This window comes from Scyliorhinus torazame, chromosome 1 (assembly GCF_047496885.1).
Source record: "Scyliorhinus torazame isolate Kashiwa2021f chromosome 1, sScyTor2.1, whole genome shotgun sequence".
NCBI classification, from domain to species: Eukaryota; Metazoa; Chordata; class Chondrichthyes; order Carcharhiniformes; family Scyliorhinidae; genus Scyliorhinus; species Scyliorhinus torazame.
Window position 1 is genome coordinate 257,190,625 of NC_092707.1, and position 23,822 is coordinate 257,214,446.

Genomic DNA, 23,822 nt, shown 5'->3' on the forward strand with positions numbered 1-23,822 from the left:
TCAGAGCATTGGTTTTGGCTTCCCTTCCTTTTTTGCTGGTATTCATCAAACCCAGTGGTGGTTTCCACTTTTGAGGGTTTGGAACCAGTGCCGATTACATTTTGGTTTCGAGGGCATGTACAGGAAGGCTCCGATTAGTGGTAACCACAGATTCATTCCAGTGAGGTTGAATACCACGTTTAAGGAATGGGACCGCTGGGGAATCCTCTGCTTTGATCTGTTCTTGGGTGGGAAGTTTGTAGACCTAACTGAGCTGACGAAGGCCTATCAAATGCCCAGCGGTAATGAGTTTGGGTGTCTCCAGGCTTTTTTTGAGTAACGAGTTGAGATGGTTCCCAATGTTACCGTCCTTGGGACTACAGGACAGGCTCCTCTCAGATAATGAGATTGGAGGGGGGGGGTTTAAGATCTCGTGTATGCTGATTTGGCCAGTAGGAAGAAGTCTCAATGGTGTCGATGTGGCAGAAATGGGAGGAAGATTTGGGAGGCGTGGGGCGGGCTGGATTTGGGAGGAGGCGATGCGTATGGTTAATGCATCCTCTTCATGTGTTAGGCTCAGTCTTGTACAGCTTAAGACTGTGCACAGAGCACATAAGATACCGGCTGGGCTGAGCCGTTTCTTCCCGGAAGTGGATGATCAATGTACGCAATGTGCCGGATCCCCTGCGAACCACGTTCACATGTTCTGGTCCTGTCCAAAATTAGTGGTATTTTGGAAGGGTATATTGTCTCGGGTGGTGGAGGTAATGGTCGCGTCTTCTCCATCGGTAGCTATCTTTGGTGTGTCTGAGGATCCTGGTGTCATGGTGGGAGAGGGAGCCGACATGGTGGCATTCGCCTCCCTACTGGCACAAAGCAGAATTTGCTTAATTGGCGGGCTGCAGAACCGCCACGCACTGGGTCATGGGTAGGGGACCTTGCTGAGATTCTTCATTTGGAGAGAACCAAGTTCGCCATTAGAGGTTCAGATGAAGGGTTCTCTGTGAGGTGGAAGCTATTCACCGACTTCTCCAAGAATTACTAGACCTTCAGAGGGGAGGGGAAGGGGAGCAGTAGTAATTTGGTTGACTGTTCAAGGGTGGGGGAGTACATGATTTTGTTTGACTAAGAAATAAAAATGTTATTTTTTGTTGTTGAGGATGTTGGCATCATATTTGTGTGTATATATAGGAGACTCCTGTTGTACTGTATTGTTATAGGGCTATATGTATTGTTAATATGTTATGCGATGCTTGTTTAATGTTATGGACTGTTCCTGTTTTTGTATTGTCTGTATGCTTTGGATATGCCTTCAATAAATTATCTTTCCAAAGAAAAAAGAATATTTGGGAGAAAGAAATGGAAAATAATGCTGATACGGTGAGATGCAGTAGTGTGGGAGGAAGCTCATATAGAGCATGCATCAGTTGGGCCAAATGGCTGTCTGTGGTATAAATGCTATGTAAAATGGATATTCGCTTATCTTACCCAAGAAGTGATGACCATTAGCTATTTGCATTAAAATCAGTTCCGCCTATTGTAGACAGCTGTGCTTACTGATTTGCACCCCCTATGATGCTCCAAACCCCACACCCTTCTAAATGATCTGGAGCTTTCAGTGTGTACTGACCGCAGTTTAAATAAAGTTACTGGTTAAAGACGAGCTGGATACAAATGGGCTAAATATCACAATGCTGAAAGAACATTGTTATATTGTAGAAAACAAAAATAGAGCAACCTGTTAAACACCAACAACTTACATAGCACCTTTAACATACTAAAACCTCCCACAGTGCTTCACGGGAGCATTAAAAAGCAAAATTTGGCACCTGGCCAGGTGGTGGGTGTGATTTGAGGAGTGTCTTAGTGTCAGAAAGAGGTGAAGGAGCAGATGTTTAGGGAGGGAATTCCAAACCTCAGGGACATGAGAACTGAAAGCTTAGCAAACCATTGATGGAGTGATTAAAATGGGGATACTCTGGACAGAATTAGAGGAGCGCAGATATCACAAAGCATTGTGGAGGCTGGAGGAATCTCTCAATTGTTACAGCCCAGAATGAAGGTGATTCAGCCCTTTGTGTCTGCACTCTCTCTGAATGAGCAATTCACATAGTGCCATTCCCCCGTCTTCATGCTGTAACCCTGCATGTTCTTCCTGTTGAGAAATCTGTCTAATTCCCATTTTTGAATGCCTTGATTGAACCTCCGCCACATTCTCAGGCAGTGTTTCCAGACCCCAAACACTTGCTGCCTGAAAAAACTTTTTCTCATGTTGCGTTTAGTTTGCACTTTCTCCCCATGTTTGCATGGGTTTCCTCCGGATGCTCCGGTTTCCTCCCACTGGCCCTGGAGGATGTGTTTGTTAGATGAATTGTTCTCCCTCAGTGTACCCGAACAGGTGCCGAAATGTGGCAAGTTGGGGATTTTCACAGTAACTTCATTGCAGTGTGAATGTAAGCCGAATTGTGACACTAATAAAGATTATTATTATTATTGGGTGACATGTGGCGCAGTGGTTAGCGCTGGGACTGTAGCGCTGAGGACCCGGGTTCGAATCCCAGCCCTGGGTCACTGTCCGTGTGGAGTTTGCACGTTCTCCCCATGTCCTGCATGCGTTTCACCCCCACAACCCAAAGATGTGCTGATTAGATGGATTGGCCAAAGATGTGCTGATTAGATGGATTGGCCACATTAAATTGCCCCTTGATTGGAAGAAAAATGATTGGGTACTCTAAATTTATTTTTTAAAAGATTATTATTATTAAATTGCCCCTTCGTGTCCAAAACATTAGGTGGGATTACTGGGTTATGGGGATAGGGTGGAGGCATGGGCTTAAGTAGGGTGCTCTTTCCAGGGACTGGTGCAGTCTCGATGGGCTGAATGACCTGCACTGTATGGATTCTGTGACTAGGAATCACATCACGTGTTACATTGGTGTCGCACAACTGTACCTCTGTACCATCTGCTTTTTCCTGCAACTGAAGTTAAAGTGCCAAGTGAAAGAAGCACCGAAATGAGTTCCATCAGATGTCTCTCTCCTACAAGGCAACACCTGGACTCTTGATGCTATAATTGCGTAACTTTTAATGTAAGAGTAACCTTTCCCTGCTATCTTCATTACAGAATTACACCAACTCCTTTGGGGGAGGGGAAGAGTACAGTGATAATTGGATTGGTTCAAGCACTAGCTGCCCATCTGGGTATTAATGCCTTTGCTTGTGTGAGACAACCATCTCAGGGACCAACATTTGGTGTGAAAGGTAACCAGCTTAAATACATCTTCCCTAAAAAGTAGTTGAGTACATTAATCTGATTCATCGAACAAGTGATGTGGAATTATTTATCAGGTAGGCATAAGTGGATCAAATCCAGCCAATACTGCACAGCAGCAGTTCCTTCAGTTGGTTCTGGTCAGTGTGCCTGGAGAATATTGCTTTTGGAGATTCTATTGTGGATCTATTGGTTTATAAATTAGTTTGATTTCTTTCCTCTTGAAAAAGATCAAATTGATGCAAAGGTTCTCAACACTGTCGGGATTGGTTCAGTTGTAGATCTTTGCTTTGTTGTGCACCTTCACTTGAGTCTGAAAGTTGTGGATTAACGGCCCACTCCAGAGACTTGAGCACAAAATCCAGACTGAACATCCCTGTGCAGTACTAATGGAATGCTGAAATGTCAGAAATGCCATCATTTGGATGTTAAGTTGAAATCCCATCTACTCCCTCAGATGGACTTCAAAAATCCCATTCATTATTTGAAAATAATCAGTTAATGCTCTCCCTGTTATTTTGGCCAATATTTATCCCTCAACCAATACCACCAAAATTTGTGAGAATTTGTTTGTGAGAACTTGCTATGTAGAAATTGGCTGCTGAATTTTCTGTTAGAACGTGGTGTTGGCTTGAACCCCTAGAGCAGTTTGTCACAAGTTATTAGGGCAGTTAAGAATCAGCAGTGCTGGTGGACGCCTGGGGCTGGATTCTCCCAAAATGGGGATAAGTGTTGAAGCCGGCGTGAAGACCATGGAGTTTTACGACGGCGTCATCGGACCCCAGGTGGAGCCATTCACCACCCCACAAGGGGCTAGCACGGGTGGACCGTGCAGCACATGACGGACCGGCCGCCGATTTGCTGATTCCGTCATTGACGCAGCGGCTCGAGTTAAAAATCCCCCCCCCCCCCCCGACAAAAGGAGAGGTTTGCACATAACCGCTGGGAGCGGGAGAAAACCGGAGGGGGACTGGAAGACCTGCATCCACTCACCGTACCCGAGCAAAGGGCATGGACCTGAGAAGAGGGAGGTCTCTGATGCGGAGGTCGGAGGCGTGCCACCAAGCGAGACCCCGTGCCTGGTTTCGGCTCTTCACGACACCTCACCCCACACACCAACAGCTCTCGCCCCTCCACCCCTCACCCCACACACCAGCAGCCGTCACCGCCTCGCGCCTCTCCCCCGTCCGCCTGTCTAACCATACGTGCTGTCTTGTGTCTTACAGGACCAGGTGGCGATGGACCAGGCCCATCTGGGGCCCCCCTGCCCCTAGCCAGTGCCAGGTCCAGTGCCCTCCAGGGACCCAAGCACAGAGGGCGAGAGCAGCCGGAACACTGGCCCTCTGGCCGAGACGACCCAGGGGACGGACACACAGCACACCATGACCCACGGGACCCCGGACTTTGGGTCCGATGAGGAGATAGACTTTCCGGCACTGCTGTCTCCAACACCATCCACCATCTCAGAGACTCCCCTCGATTGGACAATTTAGTGGAGAGGCTTCTGGGGCACTCACTGGTGAGCACCACACGGCCGTACAGCAGGTGGAAGTAGGAGCAGCCGAGGGACCGGACGATCGGAGGGCAGCCCGGCGCCAGCAACCAGCTGCCACCCAGACGGGTCCTGGGCTCCTGGAAGTTCTATTCCCACCCATAGTTCAGATGCAGTTAGAGACCCAGGGGCCAGAGGAAGGGATGACTCCCGGCTTCCAGCACCTGAAGACGCAGGGGGAGGAGTCCAACCGTCTGCCGGAGCAGGGAGTGGTGCCGGTCATGCGTGCCACCCAGGTCGAAACCACATGGGGGCGACGGGTTGGACATGGGTTAGGTTTTGCAAGGCCTGGGGTATTCTGTGCAGGTGGGGGCTGTGGACCTGGAAAGGACTGCCACTCACAGGCAGCCATGTGCCAGAGCCAGCTGCAGATTGCAGCGGCGCTCCTCAGTGTGGCCCAGTCCCAGCAGGCCATGGCTAAGAGTATCGGCGCCATTGCCCAGGTGCTGGCCGGCATGGCGCAATCCCAGAGGGAGGTGGTGCAGTCCCAGTCAGGGATGGCCCAGTCCCAGTCAGGGATGGCCCACTCCCTATGCTCGATGGCCGTGAACATACAGACCCTGGTCGATACCAGAGCGGGCATCCAGGACTGGCAGCGGCAGATGTTGGGGGGGGGGGGTGGGGGGGGCTCTATCCCTGGTGCATCTGGTGGGTAGCGGGCAGAACAGGTCGGCACCACGACACCTGGGATATCCGAGGAGCAGCCGGCCCCACCCAGCCCTGGCTGCCCCAAGAAGCGTCCACCTCCACTCCTGTACTATCTGGGGAACCACCCAGGCATCGTGATAGGGCCCGTAAGGTCAGAAAACTAGACACCAGCTAAGTTGGTACGGGTGCAGGGCACAGTTTAATATAGGGGCTAGGGCACTGACTGTATATACCTCTTCACATTAAATACCCGCCCCCGTCCCCAGCTATTCGACAGGGCCACCTGATGGACTGGCCAGCCCGCATGCGGTGCTCACCCTGGTGGGAGGTGCTACTGTGGGCATTGTCTAACGATGTGGAGCACGGAGCTCATCGCAGAGCGGGCTGTCATCCTCCACCCCATGGACCAGACTCGCTGTCACTGCTCGTTGTGCCGCAAGTAGAAGTAATGGGGGGGGGGGGGGGCATGCGGGTGGTGTGGGAGGCGAGGGTGGTCGGTGTTATGGGAGATGATAAATGTGGTTTAGCTCAGTGGCCCAGATAGCTGGTTTGTGATGCAGAACAAGGCCAGCAGCACAGGTTCAATTCCCGTACCAGCTGAGAATTTTGAATTCTCCCTCCGTGTACCCGAACAGGCGCCGGGATGTGGCGCCTGGGGGCTTTTCACAGTAACTTCATTGCAGTGTTAATGTAAGCCTACTTGTGACAATAAAGATTATTTATTTTATTTCGGTGAGGATGCTTGGTCGTGTGGGAGGTGAGGGTGCCTGGTGGTAATGTGTTGTCTGTGCCCCTGCCGAGCAGCCTCCCATCTAGTTAGTGAAACGTGTGTCCACTAAAGCGTCCCGTGCTTGCTGGCCCTGTTGATGACGTAGTGCAACCTCCCGTGCATGGTCGGCCCCCATGTCCCGCCCACTGTCCCCCTCCCCCTCATCTTCGTCTGCAGATGCCTGCCCTGCTCCTCATCCTCCTCCAGCACTTTGCCCCTCTGCTGGGCTACATTGTGGAGAACGCAGCAGACTACAACAATGCGGCCGACCCTCCTTGAGTCGTACTGGAGGGCACCCCCAGAGCAGTCCAGGCACCTGAAGCGCATCTTCAGGACCCCGAAGCACCTCTCCACTACACCCCAGGTCGCACAATGGACCTCACTGCAGATGCTTTCCTCGTCGCTCTGTGGCCTCAGTATAGGTGTCATCAGGCATGACCGCAACGGGTACCCCTGTCGCCCTGCAGCGGGGGGATGGAGGGGGCAGAGAGAGTGATGCACACTGCCCGGGTATCGAACGCAGACATGCAGGATCCTCACCTGGTGGTCACAGACCACCAGAACATTCATGGAGTGGTACCCCTTCCTGTTTGTTAACAGCGGCCTGTTACCTGACGGTGGCCACAGGGCGACATGCACGCCGTTGATTACCCCCTGGATCTGGGGCATCCTGGCAATGGCAGCGAACCATGCTGGTGGGCGTGGTCCTCCGGGAACTGGATGTAACGGTCCACGAGGGCATACAGGGTGTCAGTGATGGCACCGATGCACCTGTGCACTGATGCCTGCGAGATGTCGGTCAGGTCCCCACTTGGCGACTGGAACGACCCCGAGGCGCAAAACTTCAGGGTGACTGTCACCTTGACAGCCCCCAGTAGCGGGTGTCCTCTCCCAATCCCACACGGTGCCAGGTGTGCCATCATGTGGCAGATGTGTCTGACTGTCTCCCTGCCCATCTGCAGTCTCCTCCTGAATGCCCGGTCCGGGAATTCCTCAAAGAACATGCGGTGCCGGTACACGCGGGTGCTCATCAGGCACCTCCTTGGCACCACCACCACCTCCTTGCCTTGTTCCTCCTCCTTGGCCTGTCGGGCAGACGGCCCTCCAACCTGGACGGCTGCCACCTGCCCCTCTGCGGCCCGCTCCTCTGCTGCAGCCTCCGCCTTCTCTCTGAGCCACCTGCGCTGGCACTGCCACAGAGCTGCATACAGGGCAGCGGCTCCGCCACAGCGGCCAACATCGCTGGATAGTGACCAAACATGATCTGCAGGGGGTGAGGGGTGAAAGTGTTACCGTTGGGGAATGGACCCGTGCACGACCAGGTGCCATGGGCTACATGCTGGTTCCGGATGACACTGCGCACCAGCCACGCATGCCCCCACCCCGCCCCTTCGGTGCCCCTGATCCTGGCGCACGTCCCTGCTGCCAGGGCCACCATTTGATGGCACTTCCCTCACGTAGCCGCCGTTGATGTGGCCCTGGGAGTGTCCCCCCACCCCCCGGCGGCTGAGTGCGGTGGCCAGAGGGGAGGCGCCGTTTCCTCGGCATCCACCCAGGGGCCGAAGTGGGTGGCCAGCAAGATGGCCGCCGTAATGGCGCTCAGTGCGTGGGCCCCGCCGTTCCGGGAGCCCGCAGTCTCTCTTCTCCTCCTCTCCTCCTCCCCCCCCCACCCCATATGCCAACTCCTACCTTCTCACGCAGCCGCCTCAGCCAACACGCCGGCGTCACAAATTTGTATAGGTGATTAGAACCCCGCTGTCGGGAACTCTGCCCATTCGGGCCGCATAATCACTGGGGCCTCGGAGAATCGGTCGTCGGGGTACTTGAGGTGATTCTCCGGGCTGCGCGGCGGACACCGTGATTCCATCAAGTTGGGGGGTCCAGAGAATCGGAAATCGGCACGAAAACGGTGTCAAAGCCGATTTCGGCGCCAGAGCCGATTTTCCGGCCGATCGCGATTTTGACGCGCTGTCTCGGAGAATCCAGCCCCTGGTGTCATCTTTCGGCCAGAGTGGATAAGGTCAGTAGGCTGCTTTCCCAAAGAACATTAGTGAACCAGTTGGGGTTTTATGACTATGTGACATCTTCAAGATCATTTTTATAATCAGATTTGAAAGAAAATGAATTAAAATAATCATTTGTGGTATTCTCTATGAATATTAATCCAGTAATATAACCAATTCATTTGTTCAGCTCCAATAGGTGTCACTTGGCACAGTGATTAGCACTAGGGACCCGGGTTTGATTCTGACGTTGGGTGACGGTCTGTGAAGTGTTTGCACATTCATCCCGTGTCTGCGTGGATTTCCTCCCGGTGCTCTGGTTTCCTTCCAAAGTCCAAAGATGTGCAGGTTAAGTGAACTGGCCATGCTAAAATTGCCCCTTCATGTCCAAAAGGTTAGGTGGGGTTACTGGGTTATGGGGATAGGATGGGGGCATGGGCTTAAGTTGGGGTGCTCTTTCATAGGGCAGGTGCAGATTCGATGGGCCAAATGCACTGCAGGGATTCTATAATTCTATGCTTGATGTGTTGTGTAATGGTATTGAGCAAATGGGAATCTGTATTGAGATTTTATGCAATCAAAGTGTTAATCTTCGTTGAACAGGTGGAGCTGCAGGAGGCGGATATGCTCAGGTTATCCCTATGGAAGAGGTGAGAGAACAGAAATTTAACAATTCTATCTGCCCATGGGTTGGTATCATCCTTACAGTTGCCAACTAGCACGCTTTTTCCCATTGAGATACACAAAAGGAGACAGCTGATTTGCAAGCCGCCTCCTGGAACGTGTTATTTGGTTTCCTTGCTGACAGGGCCCTGTGCAGAGGCCCTGCCCCCTCTCCTCTACACTCTGCACACTAACAGTGCATGTGTGTCTGGCGCGGGGCCCTGTCGCCAAGGAAACCAATACGCACCTGGATGTCCCATATGCAAGACCACGCAAAGGTCAGGATTACCTGACGGTGTCGCGTGATCCTGACCTTCGCGCGGTCGCTGAGGCATCGAGGTGCCTGGATTTTATTGGGATAAAAAAATCACGTCGAGGGAGGGTGGACTACAATAAGTAATTCAACACTAGCTCTATCACTGATCTTTGTAGAGCACTGCTGTGTATTTAAAGAAAAGAAAGTGCTGGAAATACTCCGGTTAGGCAGCATGAATGGGGAGAGAAGCAGAGTTAACGTTTCAGGATTGTTGGAAGGTCATTGATCTGAAATTTTAACTCTACTTCCCTCTTTCTATACTGCTGGAGTGCAGCTGATAATACATTGCACATTATTTAGTTTCAGCAGGATTCAGTTCATGAATCCTTTTTGCTGCACTTTTGTGAGCATGAAACAAAAATGCTGAAAAAGGAAACCTGAATCATCATGCATCCTATTCTGCTTTCTACTCTTTGTAGCCATTCTTTTCTTTGTGCTCTTTTACCTTTACTATCATAACCCTAATTTGAACATCAAATCTGTTAGTGCTACTTCATGAAAATATTTTTTGAAAGAAAGAAATGCACTGGAATCCTTTTGTCTATATGCAGTTTCTTGTAAGAGTTCAATTAAGTTAATCAAGTGTTCAGGACAATTTTGAACTTCATGTTAGAAGGTGAGATATTTTGTTCACATTTTTCGTTCTTAGATTTACTGAATGTTTAAAACATAATTTGAAAACACCCACTCATGATGTACATGTATGAAACATTGGATTTGCTTTTTCCATTTGTGTTTTAGATTTGTGCAATAAAGTTGTAAAGCTATACTTCAGATTGGTGGGCATTTTTCCTTTGAAATAAAAATGCGGATTTTGTTGTCAAAATACTGATTTTTGGTATTTGGAATACTGATTTCAGTTGGGAAAGGTTGGCAGCTCTGTCCTTAACCCACAAACTAGAATCCTGAACATAAAATGGACGTATAAATATTACATTGAATTTACAACCCGTGTCTATGTGGGTTTCACCCCCACAACCCAAAGATGTGCAGGGTGGGTGGATTGGCCACGCTAAATTGCCCCTTAATTGGGGGGTTAAAAGAAGAAAGAAAACATTTGTGATTCTTCGCGAACCCTCCGCATGGTAGCAAGTTCTACATTGTCACCAACTTCTCCTGAATTTCTTGTTGAAATCTTCAATGCCCATTTCCTGCTTATGTTCCTAAGGCTTGGTTTTGCAATTGCTTGCCATCATGACACAAAACAGAGGTAATCAGATCAGTGCCAAAATGAACACCACCTGTTAAATCCTATTTTGGTCCTTTTGATTCACAATATTAATGTGTTTCTGTAATGACTTTTGATCTTTTTTTTTTATATTGCAGTTTAACCTTCATCTAACTGGGGACATTCATGCAATAACAGCAGCTAATAATTTGTTGGCAGCTGCTATAGATGCCAGAATTTTGCATGAAAGCACTCAATCAGACCAGGTGAGCTGGAGAATTGGCAGGCACTTTTCATCTAAAAGGCAGGTCTTTGTGTTTGAGGGGGTGCTTTGGGCTCCCAGTTTATTAACTCCTCTGGAAACTCATAACATTTTATTGTGATTTTTCTTCTTCTTTCTATTTCACTCCCATTCCATTGCTCAGTATGTCTTGGCTCAAAGGTTGCACATTCGCCTCTGAGTCAGATGGTTGTGGGTTCGAGCCCCAAGCAAACCAATTTGGTGCAGAGCTGAGAAAGTGCTTCACTGTCTTCAGATGAGATTTTATCTGCCCTTGAGTAGATTCAAGGATCCCATGAAATGAAAATGAATGAAATGAAAATCGCTTATTGTCACAAGTAGGCTTCAAATGAAGTTACTGTGAAAAGCCCCTAGTCGCCATATTCCGGCGCCTGTTCGGGGAGGCTGTTACAGGAATTGAACCGTGCTGCTGGCCTGCCTGGGTCTGCTTTCAAAGCCAGCGATTTAGCCCTGTGCTAAACAGCCCCTAACATGGCACCATTCAAGAAGAACAGGGAAGTCCTCCCTGGTTCCTAACTAATATTTATCCCTCAACTAATATTAGAGATGAACAGATATTTATTATGTTGTTTGTGAAGAGCGTGCTGTGCACAAAAAAGCTGCCTACAATACAGTAGTGACTATAGTTCAAAGTGCTTTGTTAGCTGTGAAGTGTAAAGTGCTTTGGGAATATCCTGAAGTTGGAAAAGCTACAATAAGTTACTCTATAAATGCATGTACTTTTCTTTCTTTGATCAGCTTAGTTTTGACTGGATATTTAAGAGTTAGTGTTACGAATCTGAATAATCTGCACCTGGGCAGAACCTGGACTAATACACCAGGGTGGTTGGGCAGGGTTTAAACTAAAATGGCAGTGGGATGAGAACTTATGCAAGGAGTCTGAGAGGAGAGAGAAACGAGGATTAGAGCAAAAGACAGATGGGAGGGAATAAGAAAAGTGATGGGCCAGAATAAAATAGGGCTACAGTGGAAAATAATGGGAAAGGGACAAGTAATGTTAAAAAGACAAGCCTTGAGGCTTTTTGCTTAATGCGCAAAGCATTCAGAAAGTGGATGAATTAATCGCGCAAATAGATGTAAACGTGTATGATATCGTCGGGATTACAGAGACCAGGCTGCAGCGTGACCAGGGATGGGAACTGAACATCCAAGGGTATTCAATATTTTGGAAGGGCAGACGAAAAGGAATAGGCAGTGGAGTTGCATTGCTGGTTAAAGAAGAAATTAAAGCAATAGTGAGGAAAGATATTAGCTCTGATGATGTGGAATCTGTATGGGTAGAGCTGAGAAACACTAAGGGGCAAAATACATTAATGGGGGTTGGGGAATGGCATTAAACAGGAAGTTCAAGACGCATGTGATAAAGAACATCTGTAACTATGGGTGACTTTAATCTGCATTTGGATTGGACAAATCAAATTCGTAACAATACTGTAGAGGAGCAATTCCTGGAGTGTGTACATTGGATTGGATTGGATTTGTTTATTGTCACGTGTACCGAGGTACAGTGAAAAGTATTTTTCTGCGATCAGCTCAACAGATCATTAAGTACATGAGAAGAAAAGGGAATAAAAGAAAATACATAATAACGAGTCTAAGTTAAGGAAAAAGTGGATCTGTTTGGGAGAGCTCGCAGAGAGTCGCCTTGCTCCGGTGCCATCTTGCATCCAGAAACAATGATAGTTTTCTGGACCAATATATTGAGGAATTGACTAGAGAACATCTCACCCTAGACTGGATATTGTGTGGTTAGAAAGGAATAATTGGTAATCTAGTTGTGCGAGGCCCCTTGGGGATGAGCGACCATAATATGATAGAATTCTTCATCAAGATGAAGAGAGACGTAGTTGATTCTGAGACTAGGGTCCTGAATCTAAACGAAGCTTCGATGGCGTGAGGTGCGAATTGGCTGTTTTTAGATTGGGGGGCGTTACTTAAAGGGATGACGGTGGGCAGAAAATGGCAATCATTCAAAGGGTGCATGGGTGAACTGCGACAATTGTTCAATCCTGTATGGCATAAAAATAAAACTGGAAAGGTGGTCAAACCATGGCTAACAAAGGAAGTTGGAGATCGTATTCGATCCAAGAAGACAAAACAGCAGATTTTTGGGAACAGTTTAGGATTCAACAAAACGGCCCTAGAAATGGTGGATGCACTGGTGGTCATCTTTCAAGATTCTATAGACTTTGGAACAGTCCCTATGAATTTAAAGGTAGTTAATGTAACCCCACTATTTAGCAGGAGAGGATAAAAAGATTGATTAAGAAGGGGAAAATATAGAGTGCAAGAGTAAGCTTGCGGGGAACATAAGAACGGATTGTAAAGGCATTTATAGGTATGTGAAGAGAAAAGATTGAAAACAAACGAAGGCCCCTTACAGTCAGAAGCAGGTAAGAGAAACAGGGAATTATAGAGAAGTCAATAGTGGAGAAAATGCCAGAGTCCATTATAAAATATTTAATAGCAGAGCACTCAGAAAGCAGTGGCAGGATCAGACTGAGTCAACATGGGTTCCCGTATGTGAAATCGTGCTTGAGAAATCTACTGGAATTCTTCACGGGATTCTGCATGGTGTGGTGGCACAGTGGCTAGCACTGCTGCCTCAATGCCAGGGACCCGGGTTCAATTGCGACCTTTGGTGACTGTCTGTGTGGAGATTACGGGGATAGAGCAGGGAAGGGAACCTTGGTAGGGTGCTCTTTCAGTGGGTCGGTGCAGATCCGATGGGCTGAATGGCCTCGTGCACTGAAGAACTCTACGGTTTACAATTCTAGTTCTATGGTTCTGCTCTCGTTATTGTATGGTCAGGTTTCTTTTTAAATTTAAGAGAACCCAATTTTTTTTCTCCAATTGTGGGCAATTTAGCGTGGCAAATCCACCTAACCTGCACATCTTTGGGTTGTGGGGGTGAAACTCAAGCAGACACTGGGAGAATGTGCAAACTCCAAATGGACAGTGACCCTGGGCCGGGATCGGACCTGAGTCCTCAGCGGCATAGGTGAGGGGCAGGAGGTTTAGGGGAATTTAAGGAAAAAGTCTTTTACCCAGAGGCTGGTGAAGTTCTGGAATGCACTGCCTGGGAGGGTGGTAGAGACGGGTTACTTCACATCCTTTAAAAAGTAACTGAGAATGAAATGAAATGAAAATCACTTATTGTCACAAGTAGGCTTCAATTAAGTTGCTGTGAAAAGCCCCTAGTCGCCACATTCCGGCGCCTGTTTGGGGAGGCTGGTACGAGAATTGAACCGTGCTGCTGGCCTGCTTGGTCTGCTTTAAAAGCCAGCGATTTAGCCCAGTGTGCTAAACCACTTGGCACGTCATAACATTCAAGGCTATGGGCCAAGTGCTGGCAAATGGGATTAGGTAGGTAGGTCCGGTGTCTATCATGTGTCGGGTGTCCTTGTTCGCCGGTCGCTGAAAGTAAGCATGTAGGTGCCTTCATCACGAGTACAGGAGCAGGGATCTGTTGCTGCAGTTGTACAGGGCCTTGGTGAGACCACACCTGGAATATTGTGTGCAGTTTTGGTCTCCTTATCTGAGGAAGGATATTCTTGCCATGGAGGGAATGCTGAGAAGGTTTACCAGACTGATCCTTCGGATGGCAGGACTGGCGTATGAGGAGAGGTTTTGTTAGTTATGTTTATATTTGCTGGAGTTCACAAGAATATGGGGGGAATTTCATAGAAACCTATAAAATTCTAACAGGACTAAACAGTAGATGCAGGAAGGATGTTCCCGATGGCAGGGCAGGGGAGTCCTGAACTAGGGGTCACAGTCTGGCGATAAATGGTAAGGAGAAATTTCTTCACCCAGAGAATTGTAAACCTGTGGCATTCTCTACCACAGAAAGCAGTTGAGGACAAAACATTATGTTTTCAAGATGGAGTTAGATATAGTTCTTGGGGCTAAAGGGATCAAAGGGCGGCACAGTGGTTAGCACTGCTGCCTCACCGCTCCAGGCACCCATGTTCAATTCCGGTCTCGGGTGACTGTGTGTGGAGTTCGCACTTTCTACCCGTGTCTGCATGGGTTTCCTCCCACAGTCCAAAGCTGTGCAGCTTATGTGGATTGGCCATGCTAAATTGCCCCTTAATGTCAAAAAGATAGGTCCGGTTACAGGGATAGGGTGGACTTTCCAAGGGCTGTTGCAGACCCGATGAGCCGAATTGGGGGGGGGGGGGGGGGGGGGGGGAAAGAGCAGGAACAGGTTACTGAGTTGGATGATCAGTCATGATTGTTGTAGGGAAAAATCCCTTATACCAGTGCATTTAAGAGGCCGAGTCTCAAGGCAAGTTTCAAAGCGTTCTTTATTGTACAATTACTGAAGCCTTCAGGGAGATCCACGCAGCCAGCTCAGAAACAGTGACTTGGTCCACGTTGATTTCGACAATTACACATTCGCTCTGGATTTTTATAGGAATCCAAATTCGAGCGGGAACATTTGCTCATACATAATAGTTAAAGGGTAGTTTTGATTTTGAGATCTCAGACAGGTTTAAACTGAGAATATGCATCTTTGTCAATTTGCATCTGTATGGTGTGTGTCCGCGTTGATGAGATTATCTGTGCTCGCTCCGGTGTCCCTCCCTTGTCTAATGTGTTTTCTATTATCTCCCTGATGTGTCTCCTTAACTAAATCGACCTCCGATGTCTGTGGCTGTGCTATGCTTTTGTTTCTGTGTTTGCTAGATGAGGTGTTAATGTCATCTTTGTCCTGCTGTGTGTGTAGGGGACGCTAATCTAATCTATACATTTCTTTTATTCCTTCTATTCTGGTTTCTTTGCCTGCCTTGGCCATTTTATTAATATATTATTTCATTCTTTCATAAGTCTTTGCAATACAGTTATGCCATATATCCCACTGCCAGGGTCTTGACTCGCAGATATCCTGATCTGGCCATGGGGCTGTTTTAAGATGCAGCTTCGTGCTGTTGCTGGGCAGAACAAGTGTCTTCCATCATTAAGATGCAGCTTCGTGCTGTTGCTGGGCAGAACAAGGGTCTTCCATCAATTTCGAATTAAAGGTCTCCCAGCTGTGCAGAAGGGGATTTAAACGAATGTCCATCCGAGTGTCCCCTTCTACATTGTGGGCTTATTATAAACGGTGCCAATCAGTCCAATAAAACAGTTTCATAAATGAAGAATGTTTGATGAGATGAGATAAAAATATGGTCTTGGAAAATGGTCTCCTTCATGATAATCAATGGCAGAGCAGGCTCAAAGGGCTGAATGGCCTGCTCCTATATTCTATGTTTCTAATGTAAATGAAGACAATTAAATCATTGGTGCTTACAGTTGAAAGTATTAATTCCTATCATTTTTCCAGGCTTTGTATAAACGTTTGGTTCCCACTATAAGTGGAAAGCGAAACTTTTCCCCCATACAGCTCAGCCGGCTAACAGTAAGTAAAGCATTTTTATTTACTATCAACAACCCTTCCCCCCCCCCCCCCCAAAGTTTTTTGAAATTATACCAGCGCTCAAAGGATGAAATTATAAGGACTTCTATATATATTTATATATACTAGGCTTGAATATTGAAGATTTATGGGGCGATCGGTCACAAGGGTGGTTAGATCGGTGGGGGAGAGTGTTCCCTGGGCCCAAGGCAGAGGGTGCCTTGGCTTATGAAGGTTTACCATAACTTTCTTATTGACACTTATTCTCAGACCTTTCTGTCCTTTTACAACAATGCAGACTTTCAAAAGGTTATGTATTACACTAAGCAGCATGGCCATTTACTTTAGATTTGGCTGCGGAATTTGAAAAGCAGTTGGTGCAGATTGCGAAATGCATGGAGACGGTGAGGAAGGAGATGAGGGAGGTTTTGAGTGTGCTGGTGGAGGAGGCGGTATCCCCGGTGAGGACGGAGGTGGCGAGCGCAGTGGCGGAGGTGCGAGAGCAAGGGGAGGCGCTGAAGGAAGTGGAGGAGACGTTATTGCAGCACGGTGATCAACCTGCCTCGATGGGGAAAGAGATGCGGAAGGTGATGGATACTAACAAGGATCTGCGAGGAAAAATGGAAGACCTGGAAAACAGATCCAGGCGACAGAATTTGAGGATTGTGGGGCTGCCCGAAGGATTTGAGGGACCGAAGCCGACTGAGTACTTTGCCGCGATGCTGGCAAAATTATTGGGGGAGGGGGAGGATCCCTCCCGATATGAACTGGATCGGGCTCATCGGTCGTGGAGGCCTATACCAAAGGCGAGTGAGCCGCCAAGGGCAGTGACTCTGTGCTTCCGTAGGTACAGGGTGAAGGAGAAGGTCCTGAGCTGGGCCAAGCAGAAGCGGGTGGTGAGTGGGCTGGAGCTGGTATACGTGTATACCAGGACTTTACGGTGGAGCTGGCAAGGAGGCGGGATGCCTTCAACCGGGTGAAGAGGGCACTGTACATTGGCAAGGTGCAGTGCGGCATTGTATAGCCAGCGAAGCTGAGGGTGACTTACAAGCTCAGGGACTTTTATTTTGCCAATCCACCTAATCTGCACATCTTTGGACTGTGGGAGGAAACCGGAGCACCCGGAGGAAACCCACGCAGACATGGGGAGAACGTGCAGACTCCGCACAGACAGTGACCCAGCGGGGAATCGAACCTGGGACCCTGGCGCTGTGAAGCCGCAGTGCTAGCCACTTGTGCTACTGTGCTGCCCGATATCTTGAGTAACTTTGGAGTCTGCAGACCTTCCATGAAGCTTCGGTTGGGTATTTCGTTTTGTGATGTTACTGGTTGCTGCTGGAGTCTGATTGTTGATCCTGGAGTCTATTTGAGATTTCTTATTTGCACGTTTGTTTCTTTCTTACAACGGAGACTCTTTCTTTCTCCCTAAACCTGACTATTCTACTCTAAGACCACCCCTGGTTCCATGTTGTGTTCTTTATTTTGCTTTACCTGGATCACTCGGATGCATAGTGTTAAATAAAGAACACAGAGCTTTAACAAACAAAACTATAAATTTATTACACTACTAAGATTTGATTACGTTCCTAAAGTAGAAGGTTTGTCTGTTAAACTGTGCTAGCTCCAACTAGCAGACTTTCTCAAGTACAACTGCTCCCTCAAGCCTTACTATCTTATCCAGATCTCTCCTAACTCGTGACTCCCAGAATCCCCAGTCACATGTGATATATATATATATATATATATATATACATATATTTTCCTCTAGTGGTAAGAAGCATTATCATTAACTTGTTAACTCTTTACATCCCAGTCAATATACATATCATTACAAAAACCAAACTGCCCTTGAACTCTGGCTTGCTAGGCCATTTCAGAGCGCAGTTATCAACCACATTGTTGTGGATCTGGAGTCAAACAGCAGGTAAGGATGGCAGAGTTACTTCCCTAAAGGAAATTAGTGAACCAGATATTTTCCTAAAGGATATTGGTGATTCAGGTGGGTTTTTGCAGCATTCAGTGATGGGTTGATGGTCACCATTTACGAAGACTAGCTTTTGGTTTTATTAATTGAATTTAAATTCCACCAGCTGCCATGGTGGGATTTAAAACCTTGTCTCTACCTGTATCTAGATTACTTACCCAGCGACATCATGCTGTGCCACTGTCTCCCCTATGAATAATTTCAGTGAAGGGCTTGTGTTTTTAAAATGTTTTTTATTACAAACATGTATCAAAACAGGTAACTTTATCCTCTCTAATCGCAGGAAGTCGTACAGATCACCAGTGAATTAAACTGAATTGATTTTCTTAGGAAGGATAAATTACTCTTGGGGGTGGTACAACACAGACTAACCACAATGATACCTGGGCGAAAGAGGATTATATTGAGGGCTGGTTGCAAAGTTGTACTTGTATTCTCCTGAGTATAGAAACTTAAAAGGTTATTGAATGGTGCTTCAGACAATCAAAACAGGTAGAGTAGGTAGGGGAGCTATGTCATGCAGTGGAAAGTCCAGAACATGGGGGCATAACCTATAGAACAAAGCTATTCATGGGTGATGTTAGGAAGCCCTTCTTCAGATAAAGGAGAGTGGACATCTGGAGTACTTTCTTCCAAAAAGCCTTTGAGTCTCCGTCCACTGAAAACTTGAGATAGGTAGATTCTTGTTCAACATAGATGTTAAGGGATCTGGAACCAAGGTGAATAAATTGAGTTAAAATACAGGCTATGCAAGATCTGACTGAATTACTGAACAGGCTTGCGGGATTGAATGGTGCTCTCCTGTTCCTGCTGTGTTAATGGACTACAGACTGGTTTTGAATGACCTATCAGATTGGACTTGTCCCACGCCCTTACCTGCTAAAACCCATACCTGCTAAAATAATTGTATTTTGATTTGTAGTGTCTGTTTTAAACACCTTATTTATAGATCCATAATGTTTACAGTGCAGAAAGAGGCCATTTGGCCCATTGAGTCTGCACTGTACCTTGGAAAGAGCACCCTACTTAAGCCCTTGCATCCACTGCAACCCAGTAACCCCACCAAACCTTTTTGGACATTAAGGGGCAATTTAGCATGTCCAATCACCTAACCAGCACATCTTTGGGTTGTGGGGGAGAATGTGCAAAGTCCACACGAACAATGACCCAGGGCCGGGATTCGAACCCTGGACCTCAGCACCGCAGTCCCAGTGCTAACCACTACACCACATGCCGCCCACACTCTGTGATTTGAAGTTGAACTTCTGTTTTGATCAAGTGGATTTTGTGCAGAGAGCAATGGTTAATTGAGGGAGAGGCTGACCTTAGCAACCACCCAAGTTGCATGTTTCTTTTCCACTGCAGCGATTGGGGATCCGAAAGAAGGACCCTAGCACGTTGACACGCGAAGAAGCCTTGAAATTTGCTCGTTTGGACATTGATCCTACTACGATTACATGGCAACGAGGTGAAAGTGTTTTTTAAAAATTTATGATTGTTTTTTAATGTTTCATTAAGGCTGGAGTGAGGTAGACATGGAAAGATAATCACTTTGTGAAATTGTTCACATGCTTCAAACTCTGGAGGAATTTGTGAATTTGCTGATTGTCAGTGTTGAGTGACTCTCATTTGAGTGACTCTCCGCTTTCCTCCACGGTGAACAGGAGGAAAGAAAACTTGCATTCACAACCACAATATGTCCCAAGCTGCTTTACAGCCATTGAATTACTTTAACTGTAGTCACTGCGATAATGTAGGAAATGTGGTAGCCAATTTGTTCACTGCATGGTCACACGCAACAATGTGACAATAACCAGATCATTTGTTTTGGTGATGTTGGTTGAGCGATAAATATTTGCCAGGGCCTGGAGAGAAGTCCCTTATTCTTCCTCCGGCAAGTGTACAGGAATCATTTCCATCCAGCTGAGATAATAGTAGTATCCTCTCTGCTGCCCCCTCTCTTCTTCGACCTGACCTGCCCTCTCTTCCCCTTTGACCTGCCCTACTCTTCCCTCTTCACCCTACTTTCCCTTCTCCACCCTGTCCTGCCATCTCTTCAAACTTTGGCCCTCCTAATGCCCCCATCATGTCCTGATTCTTTCTCTGTCTCCCCCCCTCCCTGACCCCCCCCCCCTCTTTCTCCCTCCCTTCCTGCCTCACTCTCTGCCTACCTCCATTCCAGACTCTCGCTGCCTCCCTCCTTGACACTTGCAATCTCTCTCTCTCTCTCTCTCTCTCTCTCTCTCTCTCTCTCTCTCTCTCTCTCTCTCTCTCTCTCTCTCTCCTTCCTGCTTCCCTCTCACACCCACTCTCCCCACCTCACTCCCCTCCGGCCTATGTATTGACAAATTATTTATAATTATTTATATTGACTTTATTTTTCCAGTGGTTGATACAAATGATCGTTTCTTGCGTAAAATGACGATTGGACAGTCTGGTACGGAGAGGGGATTTGTCAGAGAGGTATGGACGTTTTATGCAGGGCCTTATTTGGATAGTGATGAGCTGCAATAAGGATCATTTGCGACTCTTGGAAATAATGTTGTATTCACTGGAGCTGATGGATGTGGTCCAAATTAGATCAGTGAATATTGAGCCAGTACGACAGTGTGACACCAGACTGGCATAAGTTCAGCTACTTCTGACACCTGCAAGTGAAGCCTGTGCAAATGCCCTTCTTTAGTGATGCATTGGGCAGGTTGCCTCCAGGAATGTTACTGATACGAATTTCAAGCTTTGAAGTCTGATCTTTCTGATCACTGTTTTAAGGGCCCAACATCACTGGCGGAGGGTCCTCTGCTCCCTGCCAATTAGCTGTGGCTGTGATTGGAGGGGGGTCGCTACACTTAGGCGCCTGTTCGGGTACACTGAGGGAGAATTCAGAATGTTCAATTCACCTAACAAGCATGTCATTCGGGACTTGTTGGAGGAAACCGGAGGAAACCCACGCAGACACTCTGAGAACGTGCAGACTCCACACAGACAATGACCCAAGCCGGAAATTGAAACCAGGGCCGGGATTCTCCCCTACCCGGCAGTGGGGTGGGGGAATCCGGTGTAATGGAGTGGCGGGAACCACTCCGGCGTCGAGCCGCACCAAATGTGCGGAGAATGGGCCCAAGCCCTTACCTTGAGGGGCTAGGCCCGCGCCGGAGTAATTTCCGCCCCACCGGCGGGCGGGAAAGGCCTTTGGCACCCACCAGCTGGCGCCGAAAGGACTTCGCCGGGCGCCGCATGTGCGGGAGCACCAGCGGACGCTCACGGCATCCCCGCGCATGCGCAGTGGAGGGGGTCCCCCGCCGCTGCCATAGTGAAGACCATGGCGAAGGCGGAAGAAAAAGAATGCCCCCACGGCACAGGCCCGCCGGCCGATTGGTGGGCCCTGATCGCAGGCCAGGCCACCGTGGGGGCACCCCCCGGGGCCAGATCACCCCGCGGCGGCCCCCAAGGACCCCGGAGCCCGCCTGCTCCCGCCGGTAAGGTAGGTGGTTCAATCCACACCGACTGGCGAGGGTCGCCACCGGCGGGTTTTCGGCCCATCGCGGGCTGGAGAATCGCCGGGGAGAGCCCGCCGACCGACGCGGCGCGATTCTCTGGCAGCGGAGAATTCGGGACACAGCGGGGCGAGATTCATGCCAGCCCCCTGCGGTTCTCCGACCTGGCTGGGGGTCGGAGAATCGCGCCCCAGGTCTCTGGCGCTGAGATCAATAGTGCTAACCACTGTGCTACAATGCAGTGATTACTGTGGTCATTTCTCAAAGCTTTTGATAAAGGGCTTTATCTCAATCACAAAACAAAACGTTGAAAGAAGTTGAATGAGACTTGGCAGAATTCCAGAAACAAATTGCGCAACTAGTGCTGCCACCGAGTGGCTGCAAATTAAATTTTCCTCCGATGGTGCAGAGCAATGGGGGGAATTTAAGGATCCTAGGCTGAGGGAGAAATTTGCTTGGTGTGGAGAGAGCGCGAGGTAAACAGGATTAATTAGAGGAGCTGACATGGGCATTAAGGACCAAATGTCACCCTCCTGTGCTTGCATGATTCAAAGGGGTAATTTTAATCTAGCAGGCCCCACAGTCCCAGGTCAAGTTCAAATCTAATACCTATTTAAACCCATCTTATTTCCACTGACTTAAATGGAGCATAAAATTGGTATGTGTGTTAAGCGGAAACCAAGCTTTCTCGATTCCCTCAGTGCTGGTTAGATTAAATGAAGCCCCACCCCCTGGCTCAATAACCACTTTGCTTGAAGATCATAGAATTCCTACAGTGCAGAAGAAGGCCATTCGCCCTATCAAGTCTGCACTGACCCTCTCAAAGAGCACTCTACCTAGGCCCACTCCCTTGCCCCGTCCCTGTAACCGACACTAACCTTTGTATACAAAGGGGCCAGTCCAAAGAACAAAGAACAAAGAAATGTACAGCACAGGAACAGGCCCTTCGGCCCTCCAAGCCCGTGCCGACCATACTGCCCGACTAAACTACAATCTTCTACACTTCCTGGGTCCGTATCCTTCTATTCCCATCCTATTCATATATTTGTCAAGATGCCCCTTAAATGTCCCTATCGTCCCTGCCTCCACTACCTCCTCCGGTAGTGAGTTCCAGGCACCCACTACCCTCTGCGTAAAAAACTTGCCTCGTACATCTACTCTAAACTTTGCCCCTCTCACCTTAAACCTATGCCCCCTAGTAATTGACCCCTCTACCCTGGGGAAAAGCCTCTGACTATCCACTCTGTCTATGCCCCTCATAATTTTGTATACCTCTATCAGGTCGCCCCTCAACCTCCTTCGTTCCAGTGAGAACAAACCGAGTTTATTCAATCGCTCCTCATAGCTTATGCCCTCCATACCAGGCAACATTCTGGTAAATCTCTTCTGCACCCTCTCTAAAGCCTCCACATCCTTCTGGTAGTGTGGCGACCAGAATTGAACACTATACTCCAAGTGTGGCCTAACTAAGGTTCTATACAGCTGCAACATGACTTGCCAATTCTTATACTCAATGCCCCGGCCAATGAAGGCAAGCATGCCGTATGCCTTCTTGACTACCTTCTCCACCTGTGTAGCCCCTTTCAGTGATCTGTGGACCTGTACTCCTAGATCTCTTTGACTTTCAATACTCCTGAGGGTTCTACCATTCACTGTATATTCCCTACCTGCATTAGCCCTTCCAAAATGCATTACCTCACATTTGTCCAGGTTAAACTCCATCTGCCATCTCTCCGCCCAAGTCTCCAGACAATCTAAATCCTGCTGTATCCTCAGACAGTCCTCATCGCTATCCGCAATTCCACCAACCTTTGTGTCGTCTGCAAACTTACTAATCAGACCAGTTACATTTTCCTCCAAATCATTTATATATACTACAAAGAGCAAAGGTCCCAGCACTGATCCCTGTGGAACACCACTGGTCACAGCCCTCCAATTAGAAAAGCATCCCTCCATTGCTACCCTCTGCCTTCTATGGCCTAGCCAGTTCTGTATCCACCTTGCCAGTTCACCCCTGATCCCGTGTGACTTCACCTTTTGTACTAGTCTACCATGAGGGACCTTGTCAAAGGCCTTACTGAAGTCCATATAGACAACATCTACTGCCCTACCTGCATCAATCATCTTAGTGACCTCCTCGAAAAACTCGATCAAGTTAGTGAGACACGACCTCCCCTTCACAAAACCGTGCTGCCTCTCACTAATACGTCCATTTGCTTCCAAATGGGAGTAGATCCTGTCTCGAAGAATTCTCTCCAGTAATTTCCCTACCA

The 23,822-nt window shown here is 48.1% G+C and overlaps 1 protein-coding gene across 1 annotated transcript in view; it reads left to right on the forward strand.

Annotated features, from left to right (window-relative positions):
- The window catches only part of mthfd1l (methylenetetrahydrofolate dehydrogenase (NADP+ dependent) 1 like), a 316,218-nt gene that overhangs the window by 84,388 nt on the left and 208,008 nt on the right, over positions 1–23,822 (forward strand). Inside the window, exons 12-17 of the mRNA XM_072504179.1 lie at positions 3,104–3,240; positions 8,826–8,872; positions 10,528–10,635; positions 16,000–16,074; positions 19,421–19,523; positions 20,442–20,518. Coding sequence (XP_072360280.1) covers positions 3,104–3,240; positions 8,826–8,872; positions 10,528–10,635; positions 16,000–16,074; positions 19,421–19,523; positions 20,442–20,518 — 547 coding nt within the window. The remainder of the gene's footprint in view (positions 1–3,103; positions 3,241–8,825; positions 8,873–10,527; positions 10,636–15,999; positions 16,075–19,420; positions 19,524–20,441; positions 20,519–23,822) is intronic.